The 13,514-nt window shown below is 39.2% G+C and overlaps 1 protein-coding gene across 1 annotated transcript; it reads left to right on the top strand.

Moving 5' to 3' along the window:
- The first annotated feature begins 7,774 nt into the window (after positions 1–7,774).
- On the top strand, positions 7,775–8,630 carry LOC116511257 (apolipoprotein L3-like). The gene is given in 2 exon segments (XM_032221127.1): positions 7,775–8,148; positions 8,150–8,630. Coding segments are annotated over 2 exon segments (855 nt in total).
- The last annotated feature ends 4,884 nt before the right edge of the window (positions 8,631–13,514 follow it).

The raw sequence follows: 13,514 nt of genomic DNA on the forward strand, positions 1-13,514 counted from the left end.
TTGTGCTGATAAATAAATAAAGGTCTCCCTTTATTTATTTATCAGCACAAATACAACACACAAACACACACACACACACATATATATGAAGAAAAATTGCTCACTGAAATCCATATGTCAAAACAATATATTTAGGTCTTTAAATTGTCCTTCTTTTTGAATGAAACAGCATAATTGAAAAAATACATATTTAGCTCTGACTGGGTCAAATCTAAGACCGAAAAGCACATCTGAGTTTAATATTTTTAGATATTTGTCATGGATAGCTTTATTCAATTTATTTTATTATGATATGGTTTTATGGCTAGACATAAAATGTTGTTGCTATTGTAACACAATATATGTAAGAAATAATGCAATATTATTACATTTGTGCAAGCTTCTCTCTTGAAGAAAATGCCTCGATGATTAAAAAGTGGTAACCATTAAATTCATGACAATTAAACGAATAAGGATTTTACTGCACAGCAATTTTCTGCATTCCATTCTTGTCCAGTGATCAAATGTTAGAAGAATTTGAAAAGAATTTTCAACATGGTGCTGTTAACAATGGCCTCAGAAGAAAATCAGTTTTATTTATAGGATTTTTTTTTTTTTAGGATTTTATTGGAAATTTATATGCCGCCCTTTTCCCTGAGGGGACTCAGGGCGGCTTACAACAGTGAAGGGAAGGGAGTGCAAGACAAGACTTAAAAAAAAAGAATCGTGATTAAAAGAAAATTGATCATAAAAACACAACATTCACTCAACATTCGGGCGGGGTGAGAGTAATCCTATCCCCAGGCCTGACGGGATAGCCAGTTCTTAAGGGCTGTGCGGAAGGCCTGGACTGTGGTGAGGGTACGGATCTCCACGGGGAGGTTGTTCCATAATGTGGACATAATATTGTTATAGCAATAATTTTAAGAAGTGCACGTAATGGAATGGAACGGAACGGAACGGAACTGAACTGAATTGAACCAAACAGAACAGAATTATTAGCCAAGTGTGATTGGACACAGGAATTTGCCTTCCCATCTGATTTAAATGGGAAGATCCATTGTTGAAACCATCATAAGTATGATATCACCTATTTAAAAATCTTACCTATTGACTAAACGTTGGGGGAAATATCCATTTTTTCCTGACATTCTAATCTATAGAAAGCAAGCAGAGGATATATGCCAAACTAAACAGATGGAAAAGAAGTATAGTGTACATTCCTTAGTCCAAACTAGAACCAAACATGTTTCAAGAGCTAACTCTTAAAATGATAAAAATAGCATCTTTATAAAAATCCATCAAAATATAAATGCAAATCATCCATTGTCGATCATACTTTAATCATTACGAAATAGTAAGGCCAAATTAATACTGATATCCCTGAACACACAAATCTGGACAGTTCACTATTAGCCACTTAATAAGAATTCTGGGAGAAATTTATCTGTGCAAAAAAGAAGACACATCAGCAAAATTCCCAATTGTTCACTAATCACAACATCACAAACAAGTCCTCTCATCTGGTTTTTTATAAACATCATCTAGTTACCAACAGAGCCTCGGAGTATCAGTGCCACCTCTCTTTCCCTGCCATTGTAAATTTCATATTAAAGAACCTGTTTTTTATCCTCAGCTCAGTCTTGTTAGATTCCACACCGTTAAGGAGCAAGATCCTATTAGCAAGGTCAGCTAATAGGCTAGCAATTACAGACTCAACAGGTCATTTGAACAATCTTTCTGTCATTTCTTCTTAACTGTTGCTTTCTTCTATCCAATGTTCTTGCTACACACTATTGTTCAACTCTGTCACAGTCTTTTAACTCCTCTAAAAGGCCTTCTTTTAGTTTTCACTTAGTTTTCCAACTTCTAGCTTCAAAGTAACACATTCTTTCCTGCTTATCCCTCCACTCCCTCTCTCTTTCAAGTCCCAGTCAATTTTTCCTTTTCCATTTATCATCCATTCATTCTTCCAGATGTTTCTGTTTGCCACTTTTCAAACTACATGTTCAACAATATAATGGCCATCATATTAACTGTAGTAGCTTTTTGTTTTTTACATCTACCTAAAACGAAGGATCTATATGTTTTCATCCCAGGTATTTCATGTGGGTGGGTTAATCATGGTGATGGAAATGTTTTTGCCATGTTCAGTGGCACTCTTGTAATTGTTGATTCATATTCCTGCACCTAGCGTGAGAATTCTTGGCTGAGCCAAGTTTAAAACATTGCAAACTCAAAGCATTATTGTTAACCTCTGTATCCTCTTATCAAGAATTAAGATAATAAACAAGATATATTTGTTTTGTCTTGATTTAGAGAATTAGAGAATGATGGCATAGTGGGAGTCAGTGGGAGTCACAGAGATTTTGGTGGACAAACCAAACTGAATAGCAGCTAGGCCTACAAAATACAATTGAACTTGCAAGGTAACCAAGATAAGACTTCTTAAATAATCATTCTTCTTACTATTGTTCAAGGTGTTAATCATAGGCCATCACTGATAGAACAAAATAACTACATTTAATAGAAATAACTACACAAGAAGATAAGCTATGACTATTCCCAGCCATGAAATGGAGAGGATTTTCAGCCTGTAATTTAAGAAGCAGCGTACATTTTTCACTCTAAGCAATAACTTCTTTTGGGCAAGTAGCCATTATGGAAAGAGAATGAAATGGAGGCAAAGTTTACTTTTCACACTACAGGATTTGCTGTTACATATATTACACTGTTATATTAGGTGTATATATCCATCTTTCAATCTAGTATTGAAATTGTGTAGAAAATTATAATTACGTGTGTAACAATTTTGGTACCCCATTTTATTGGGATGCCTTCTCCAATCTGATACCCTGCAGTATCAGGGTATATTAGATCTTACAATCCCAGTCAGCCAAGGAATTCTTGGAGGTATCATTCAGGCATTATAGAGGACACAGGACAATCTAAAAAAGATTTCAATTTCTCTCATTCTAGTTATTGATTCAATCACCACCAAAACAATTCAAATAACTTTCAGATTTTCTCCATAAGAGCTTTTAAAAATTTATTTGTCTGTGATTTTTAGAACACGTAGACTCTATTAAACTAGTTGTTTTAAAATTTGTCATAAAGTTGTAAGGCAAAGTGTGTCATTTGCTGTCTCTTTCAATATTATAAGTACAGTATAATGGATCCCATCCATTGAAATGAAGAAAAGGAAGGATTTATTGTATTTAAGGTATTTATTCTCTAAGCAGGTTTCCTGGGAAAATGGACTCCATTGTTCCTTGACAACTTGCAAACTCAGTTTCAGTGGGCAGAAACAGTATTATCTAGCAACTTACATTTAAAAAAAAACTCTGATATTAATAATGAGCTTATATACTTTATGCCATACTGTATATTAGTTATTTATGAAACTTGTATGCTACCTATCTTGCCAAAGGCAACTCTAGGTGGCTTATGACATAAATTAAATGAAGCATAAAACGTTAAAAAAATAAATAAGGTTATAAAATGATATACAGCTAATTTGTTACCCACCCTATTGCCTACTTGGTCTTCTGTATAGTCTTCACTGCTGAGGGGCAATTTCTGGGACCCATTCAAGGGAGTCTTAGAGTACTTTATCTTGAAATAGACTAACCTTCAAACATAAGACATCTTCAGATCTTCTAACTTCCCTTTAAGTCATCTCTGCAAGTCCTATAGCAAAACCTGATTTGAAGCATATTTTTGGGTTTGGATAAGTGGCTCAAAATTATTTCAAATCCTATCTATTTAAGGTGGCCAGATTTTCAGATTGGTAAGAGGGACACCATTGACCGGGGGGGGAGGGGGCTTGATTAAAAATTTTATATTTTGTCAAAAGGTCACAAAAGGTGATTACATGACCCCAGGACACTGAACCATTATAAATACGAATCTGTTGCCAAACATCAAATTTGATCACGTGACCATGAGGATACTGCAATGGTCGCTAAGTGTGAAAATGGTCGCTAAGTGTGAAAAATGGTCATCAGTCACTTTTTCATTGCCATTTAGTGATCTTTGGTCACTAAATGAACTGTTTGAAAGTTAAGGCTAGCTTGCATTATAATGCCTTATGCTAGCTTACATTTTCAAGAGAGAGAAGCTAAACTCCTTTAGAATTGAAATAGAAATGAGTAGAGTAGAGTAAAGTAGAATATAGTTTATTAGCCAAGTGTGATTGGACACACAAGGAATTGTCTTTGGTAAATATGCTCTCAGTGTACATAAAGAAAATAAAATAGTAGGATAGTGGGATCCTTGCTGCACCAAGCTCAGAAAGCAGGAGATCCCACCATCTCCCAAACTGGGAGGAGGTGTGTGAGGTGAGGGATCCTAGGTGCACCAAGCTCTTTCTGAAAGAGGAGGTATGTGAGGTGGGATCCTAGGTGCACCAAGCTCTTTCTGAAAGAGGAGGTGTGTGAGGTGGGATCCTAGGTGCACCAAGCTCTTTCTGAAAGAGGAGGTGTGTGAGGTGGGATCCTAGGTGCACCAAGCTCTTTCTGAAAGAGGAGGTGTGTGAGGTGGGATCCTAGGTGCACCAAGCTCTTTCTGAAAGAGGAGGTGTGAGGTGGGATCCTAGGTGCACCAAGCTCTTTCTGAAAGAGGAGGTGTGTGAGGTGGGATCCTAGGTGCACCAAGCTCTTTCTGAAAGAGGAGGTGTGTGAGGTAGGATCCTAGGTGCACCAAGCTCTTTCTGAAAGAGGAGGTGTGTGAGGTGGTATCTAGGTGCACCAAGCTCTTTCTGAAAGAGGAGGTGTGTGAGGTGGGATCCTAGGTGCACCAAGCTCTTTCTGAAGAGGATGTGTGAGGATCCTAGGCACCAAGCTCAAAGAAGTGGCGGCTCCAGGTGGCTCTTTTCGTGGAGGCTTTCTCACAGCTTGTCCGGAAGTGGGACTGGAAAGGCGAGCTCGCTCCCCCCCATCCGCCTGCTCACTCGCTAAGCTACCCCGCCATGCGAGCGGCAGCGGATGGGCGGGGGGCGAGTCGAAAAAGGTGCCAAAATTAAGCGGGATCTTTTGGGAATGGCCAGGACGCGGGAAAATTATGAGAAGGCATGTCTGTCCCGCCAAATGCGGGACATCTGGTCACCCTATATATTTGAGGGTTGTAGCTAAAAACAAATGCTCAGTTTCATCATCTGTTTTCTTGCATGTACAGTGTTTCTTTGAATGCTTGTGTGCACAGAAGACAATATGCAGTTACTTTCTCGCTCTCTGCTTCCTTTCAGTTTGGTCCAAAGGCCTCAAAAATGTAACCAGCAAAACCTCTTCATATGGGTTTTGGAAAAAGGCCATACTTCTTGGTAGTACCCAGAACCTATATCACCTTTTCTGTTTATTACCTTCTCATATGTACTTTGACGTATATATGTTAGCCAGAAAGGATTATAGAATCAATTTCCGATCAGCCAAGAATATATGCATGTTATATGCAAAACAGAAAAAAATAGCAATCAGGAGAAAGATGCTACTGCTCTCTAAATGTTATTTAAAAATAAACTTGATCCTTGTTGACCTCCATTCCAAGAGCGGGAAAAGAATAAAAAAAACCATCTTTTGCTACAGCAGCAGCAAATATTTTCCTGTGCTTTTTTTATTCCAACTAAAATCAGCTATGTGGCTTTAACTTTAAATGCTATGTGGGGGGTTTGCTGAATATAACAATTTTGCCAGCATGTTCTTCCTTATTATATACCTGAATGCAGACTGTTTACTCATGGATCTGCCTGAGAGATTCCAAACTCCACCATTTTCTCCCTATCATCATAGGAACAGAAGCTATAGAGGCAGGGTGGATAAATGTTAACAGTCTTAGCAAGAAAGAGAAGTTGAGTCACACTAACCAATTCAGCAACAATCACTGCCATTGGAGTCCTTTAGAAAAATATGCATTATGGATGTACTGTTCTCAGTGGTCTTAAAGGGGAGGGAAAATAAGGCATGCAATTATTGCTATTGCATTTAGAATGATTACCTTTAATAGAGCAGCATGAATACATCTCATTTTAATAATCAAACAAAACAGCTGACAATCATTCTTTTCAGACATATACATAAAAGAGAACAGCTGTGTATGCTCTGCAAATGCTTCAGAAGAAATGCTATGGATGTTGTACATATGTGGCAAATCATGAATGTGACATTTTAAAACAAACACATCTGTTCATGACATAGCAGCTTTAACAATTCAAACTACACAAAGTTGTAGAAAGTTTACAAGAGCTAGCCAGAGTTCTATGCAGGCACTTCAATTTGGCACTGTTCCAAGTGATATATAACATTTACTATCCATTTGCTCTGCATCTTAATTTTGACTGCCCCCAAATTAGCTGCTTTTCCTCTGGAGCACAGCCATTAATCTCCACTAATAGAAAATGTACATTAAAGAACTGCCAAAGGGAAGGTTTAAGCAGTAAACAGATAATGGCTGCATGTAAATGAGTTATGATTTCTTTTTAAAAGCATGCCTCAAATTTTCCAGTTTGTTCTGCAGAGAGAGACACTGATATTCTTCAGCAGGAATTTCAATTGGTTAATCAAACAGGTAGTAAGATATTTAAGCTCAGAGGTTAAAAAAAGAAGTTATCCAGGGTGAAATTTTACCGGTTCACCTGTACAGCTAATAAACAAATACTAGCTGTTTCGAGTGAACCAGTATTTCCGATAATCAGCTGTGATGTGCGATTTCTATTAGCTAGAAAGCAGGATTTCCTGCTTTCTAGCTAATCTAAATCATGTGGCACAGCGGATTCCCCCCCCCTCGCTGTTCTACTTACCTTTGCAGGTGTTCTCGGTAGCAGGCTCCATCCACCTGCCCAGACATCATCACATCTGCTTTTGATGTTGAAGATAGAATATTTGAGTTGGAGAGCTTGCCTGAGAGAATTTCCCTGGATTAAAATGCAAGGACAACAAAAACCAACATTACCTGTTTTTTGGAATGCTCTGAAAATGATGTACTCCAAGATTCATTCTGCATACTGCCTGCATATGATCAAGGAAATGGGGGGGGGCAGCTGTTGTCCCAGTCCTGTCAAGGATTTTATTTCCCCTTCAAAGAATCCCTTTGTTATGTGTTCCAATCATTTTGGCTGCCTGCCAAATCTCTGTTATGACTCATTTTTAGGTCTTTTTAACATTGGGAAATCCTAGTGTCGGAAGGAGTGAGATGGCAAGAGAAGGAACCCAATTTCAAATATCTATAAAATCAGAATTCTTCCTGTTTCAGAGGAGGGAATCAGAACAGTCTAATGACTGAGAAACTGTCACAGAAGTCAGACTTCTAATTTTTGTGGGGGTGGAGGAAATAGGTTCCACCACAAATGCGTGAATGACAAAAGCGTGCCTGACTAAACCGCGGTGACAAAACCCCACCGACAAAACCGCGCCAACGAATGAGCGCTGAAGCGCGCCGACAACAGCGCGCCAACAGAAGCGCACTGTAATCCTAACCCTAAACCAAACCCTAAACCTAACCTTAAACCTAACCCTAAACCTTACCTTAACTTAAATCGCGCTTCTATCGGCGCGCTTTTGACATCGCGGTTTTAGCACCGCGGTTTTGTCGGCGCACTTTTGCCGTTCGCGCATTTGTCGGGTCACGGAGAAAATAAATACAGTCAAAATTGTTTTGCTTTCAATTTTTTTAAACTCAGGTCTTGGATGTGAGTTATGATTTAGAAAAAAACATGGCAAAATCCACAAAGTTTGTCATATTTTAGTGATTAAAAACCACAAATATATTACTTTGATTTTTTTTTGACAGAAAGGAAAGAAAGATGCTTTGGAAAGAAACAGCTAGAGAATATTTTGTGAAAGAATTTCCTACCCAGAAGAGAGAGGTTGAAAAGTGCTTCAGTTGCCTTCAGGAAGTGGCAAATCACATTGACAGGATCCACAAGTGCTGCACCACTGCCAGCCTTGTTTCCTGTTCCATAAATGCCACCTCTGGCATCTTGACCATTCTGGGGTTGACCTTGGCTCCTATCTCAGCAGGTGGGAGCTTAATCCTAACAGCCACTGGGACTGGCTTGGGAGCAGGAGCCACAGCGATCAGCCTTTCTGCAGCTTTATATGAGAACATTATCAATTCAAAAGAAAGGGAGAGAGCTGAAGGTCTCATGAATGAATGTGAGAAAGAGCCTAAGAAAATCCCAGTCTCTAACAATATATTCCAGAACTGGGCTGACCTCAAATAATGGAGTGATGGGGAAGAATGTCAGACAGCTTGTCTCTAATATTTCTGGTAGGGTTCCTGAGATGGAAATGGCTGCAAAGAGGATTAAAACAAATGTAAAGGCATGGAAGACTGCTCAAACACACCTGAAGACTTTAGCAAAGCAAGCAGCTAATGCCGGAAGGAGCTCCTGGAGTAGGTTTAAGAACTCAAAAGATATTAAAAAAGCTTTCAGTGGACCTACCCTTGCAATGACCAAAGGAGCTAGGATGTTAAGTGCTATATCAGCTGGAGTGTTTCTCCTGGTTGATGCCTATGGCCTTGTCCGCGATGCTAAACATTTGAAGAAGGGAGGCAAAGCACAACTGGCTTCAGAGATAAGAAAAAAGGCAAGCTTACTTGAAGAGGAACTGCAGAATCTCAGCAAACTCTACAATGAACTAAAAGACATGGAGTAAACTTAAGGAAAGAGACAAGAACCACTTCATATATATAGCAAATACAGCATTTACTTAGTCTGAAGTACTTTTGGGAGCTGACAATCATGAGGATACATTTTGGTTTTGCTTATAATAATCTAAAGGCTATTTAGTAGGTATTACATGACCCAGTAGTGGGATTCAAAAATTTTTACTATCAGTTCTTTGGACGTGGCTTGGTGGGCATGGCATGGCTTGGTGGACATGCTAGGGGAAAGATACTGTAAAATCTCCATTCCCACCCCACCCCAGGGGAAGGTTACTGCAAAATCCCCATTTCCTCCCAATCAGCTGGGAGTTGGGAGGCCGAGAATAGATGGAAGTGGGGCCAGTGAGAGGAAATATTTACTGGTTTTCCAACTACTCAAAATTTCCGCTACTGATTCTCCAGAACTGGTCAGAACCTGCTGAATACCACTTCTACATATGGATTAGCTATAGGTCTGTGGTGGTTGCAGGTGGTGCTCCGGTACTGGAGCCTGCCCGCACCGCGTACCGCTCTGGTATGGTGCTCCAGAGGGCCCCCTGCCCCCCGCTCCTTACAGTCTTTAAGTCTTTGGCACTTCTGTGCATGTGCACGGCGCATACAACGCCTGCACATGCTCCACCGAGCAGCTGGAACATCAAGGAGACTTATGGAGACGTGGCTGGATGGCAAGACTCATGCACGCTCTACGCATATGCAGGTGTTCTGTGCATCCATGTGGACGACGCTGGGCCTGTACCAACCATACTGGTTGGAACGAGATCCGGAACCCACCATTGCCATAGGTTAATATTTAACTGTTTTCCTGATTAGGCTTGTTTTACCCCATAAAATCACATCAACAGAAATTTCTTTGTGCAAATCAATATGCATTTTCATACATATCTTTCATCATTGTATCTAAACTAAAATATATTTTAGGAGGATTCCACTGTTAAGTCTTATTAGATATTGTACACAATGTAACTATTGAAAACTGTATGGTGTGGAAAGCTAAAGATCAGATTTCCTCTTTCTTTCTCTCTTTTTGGGGAACAGACAATCATCATGGCGATGGTTTTAATTTACCAGATTTTTAACTGTTATTCAACCTTTATTTTAACATATATTTCTGCTTGTTTTTGGACTATAATTGCTTTGGTCTCAGAATGTAAATGTGTAACTTCTCTGAGATCTTTGCAAGTTTCATGTCCAAATTAGGAAAAACAGGGATTGTCTTTTCAAGCTTTGAATATTCCCAGACCCATTTGGTAATTATTAGGTAAATGATTAAGTTCTGAACTAAAGTAATAAGAGAAATTGAAAAGTGTTCCCCAAGGTTTGGAGGGGGGCATCATTAGATCTGAGTTCATCATATGGACAACCATTTCTCTGAAATGGTATAGGTTTACCTGCCTGAGGAGGGGGTTGGACTAGAAGACCTCCAAGGTCCCTTCCAACTCTGTTATGCAGTATTCTGTGTGTATATTTCTGTTGTAAATCATTTGGGACTTGGATTCCTGAAAAGCAGATTTGCACCAAATGTACCAGCCTGCTTCCTGTTCACCATTAGCGGCTTTTCTTCAGATACTCCTAAATTCAGTGGCTAATTATAGCTAAGGACTTCTTTTTCATTCGCTATGATGGATCTAGATATATGTGACAATATAACTCCCCAAAGACTTCATGTTTTAATCAGTAGCTTATGTTAATATATTTAATAACAACATTATTTGCTTCATGAGTGATGGGTGAAAAGTCATGGCAAAATGACCAGGAAGATATTCCTTCCAGGTCAAGGATATTTTATCAAAAGTGGTCATGGAATGGTTGGGAGGAATGAGACCAAACCCAAATCATAAGAAGTAAGATCAAAACCAAAGTGCTCAGGTTGAAGGATAAATTATGGCATATTAGGACGCAATCATATCATTCCAGAGATCGGAAGAAAATTTATCTCAACGTCTTCCATCTGAAAGGGATGTACACAGTATTCTCTAGAACTGTATTAACTGAAAATTGCTGGTCAGAATCCAACATTGTTTTGCCAGATAGTATTAAGAAAAGAAAAGGGGGAAAGGTTGATTAATTCAGTTTTATTTGTTCCACTCAGTTGAATACATTTCTGACTTTTTCTATCTTCTTTTCTTTCCCTCTTCTTGTTTGACCCTTCTTTTCTGCCGATTTGAAGACATGCATATATCTGTGAATGAGGAGCCATAGGTCAAATTTATTTTAGAAACTATGTAACTAACAAATAGTATTTCTCTATTTACCTTAGTGATAAGGAAGTTCTGTATAGCTCTATCTAGCTTGTGCAGGAATTAAGAAGTCTATTAAAGGGGCAATTATATGGACCTGCGCATCATAAACCTATACAACCGCTGAAAACTGCCTATTGCTTCTTGAGATTGGTGTGCCATTGGGGACAAAGGTCCTAAGTTGCTTAACATTAGCTAGTCCTTACTATTTTGCCCCACCCCCCAGCTATTGAAACCCACTCTTGCCAAGGTCCTGTGGCCCAGTGTTGTTATGTGGTTTCCAAACCACTAAGCTATGAACTGTTATCTAAGTTTGTGTTTCTTTCATTTATTGCTTTTATCAGATGAGCTGGATTCATTTGCTTGGGATAAATCAATGTGTCAGCAAGATATTGGTTTTAACATAGGTTTAGACTATGAGAATTATGAATCATATAGATTTGATTTTTTGAAATAATTTTCATTTCTTTGTTATTAGTTGATATTGTTCAGATTGCTATGAAAGCTAAACTTTACTTGCATAATTGCCATTCTTTTGTAGCTTTGCAACACACGTCTCCCTGGGTGACAGTTGCTGTTTAAAGGCTGTTCTGCTGGAAATGCAGGATGTAAAATAAATAAATATGTCCAACTGCAACAAGTAGAAACAGTTGCATGAATTACTTTCTATTCTGAATAATTCAAAAGTTCTCAAACCTGTGAAGTTCGGCTTTGTAGAGGTGCTGATATTACTATCTTGAAAATAATTCTGAAACGACCTTATTTTGATGATTTTCCAGCAAACAACCATCTTTGGACTAAAGTTCTAATACTAGGGTTGATAGAAATCTGAACAATTGAGAAATATGTTTTAAAAGACATCTTTTGGCATCATCCCATAACATTTTGCTAATCAATGAGCATCACCAACACCATGACTCTCCAGAAATCCTTGTCACTGTCAAATAAAAAAATACCTAAATTTTGTGATTTCCAAGATTTTATGCAGGACTATCAACATTTTGTGAGTGAAAATTGCATGAGATTTCAGTAGAATCTCATAAAAAATCTTGGTGCGATGTATGGCTGCATTGTGAGATTTAAAAACTGTTGGCACAGGTTATCAGCCAATAAAAGTTGCTAGCGTCTCACTTTGCTCTTTTGTGCACTTTCTCTTTTGGACAATGATTTTATAACATTGGATTATTAGCTTCTGATGAACAATTTATTTCCCAAGCAATTTATTCCCAAGACTTTTCCCTCCAGCACGAAGACCATATGTGAACAGGAAGGATGTCTCCGTGTTCCCAGACAAGTTTGGCACTGTGGAACCTAGTAAAGCAAGCAGAGCACAGAAAGGCAGGCCCAATAAAATGTTAACTTTTAAAAAACTGGAGCTTTTGAATAAAAACACTGGAGCTTTGGGACAATCTACTCTCACCAAACCAGGGTGGGTTCCTGCCAGTTCTAACCACTTCTATAGAAGAGGTTCCACAAATCTACAGTGCCATTTAGAACCGGTTCCCTTCCCCCCCGTCCGCACATCATCAAGATGAAGTAAGAGGAGGAATTCTGGGAGTTGAAGTCCACAAGTCTTAAAGCTGTCAAGTTTACCCCTGGGTGTTTTTCTAAAGGGTTGGGGGCAAGGGTCTTGTAACTTGACAGCTTTAAGACTTGCATGCTTCAAATGCCAGAGTTTCTGAGCCAACATTTTGGTTGCTAAGCAAGAGTGTTATTAAGTGAATTTCACCATATTTTACAAGTTGGCCACGCCCACCCAGTCACATGGCTGGCAAGCCACTCCCACTCTGTTACATGGCTGGCAAGCCACTCCCACCTGGTCACATGGCTGGCAAGCCACTCCCACCCGGTCACATGGCCGGCAAGCCACTCCCACAAAGCAGGCCACACCTACAGAAGAGGTTCTAAAAAAAATTGAAACCCACCACTGCACCAAACCAACGCAAAGCAAACTGATGTGAGAGCCGAGGTGGCGCAGTGGTTAAATGCAGCACTGCAGGCTACTGCTAGATCAGCAGTTCAGCGGTTCAAATCTCACCGCTCAGGGTTGACTCAGCCTTCCATCCTTCCGAGGTGGGTAAAATGAGGACCCGGATTGTTGGGGGCAATATGCTGACTCTCTGTAAACCGCTTAGAGAGGGCTGAAAGCCCTATGAAGCGGTATATAAGTCTATTGCTATTGCTATTTGCCTTGAGATGATGATGATAATGAAATGGGAAGTGGTTTGTGGAAAAGGCCAGCTCATTAAACTGGTTCTCCCAAGAAAGAAGGAGCCAGAAATGGGCATTCTTAGAAATAGAAAGAGTGTAGAAGATCTCTAAAATCTTTTAGCACTTTTGAAAAATATGGAACTTCATAGAAAACATTTTCTTTCTTGCACTTATGAAGGGATGTGCATATCACAAAAAATAGAATCATTTATATGCAACAGATTTTCTTTAAAAAAAACATAGAGGACTAGCATTATTTATTTGTTCTCAGAAAACAGAGGCTTCTTGCTGTTCTTTATGGGAGAATCTCCTGGTGAAGAAATAGGACCATTGCCAGTCCTGGAAGCTATCTATTTTGTTGGAGCTTCAGGGCTGCAACATTTAGTGCCTGGGAAAACAGGAGGGGGATTGCAATTAGCCATAACA

The sequence above is a fragment of the Thamnophis elegans genome, chromosome 7 (assembly GCF_009769535.1).
Source record: "Thamnophis elegans isolate rThaEle1 chromosome 7, rThaEle1.pri, whole genome shotgun sequence".
In the NCBI taxonomy this organism is placed as follows: domain Eukaryota; kingdom Metazoa; phylum Chordata; class Lepidosauria; order Squamata; family Colubridae; genus Thamnophis; species Thamnophis elegans.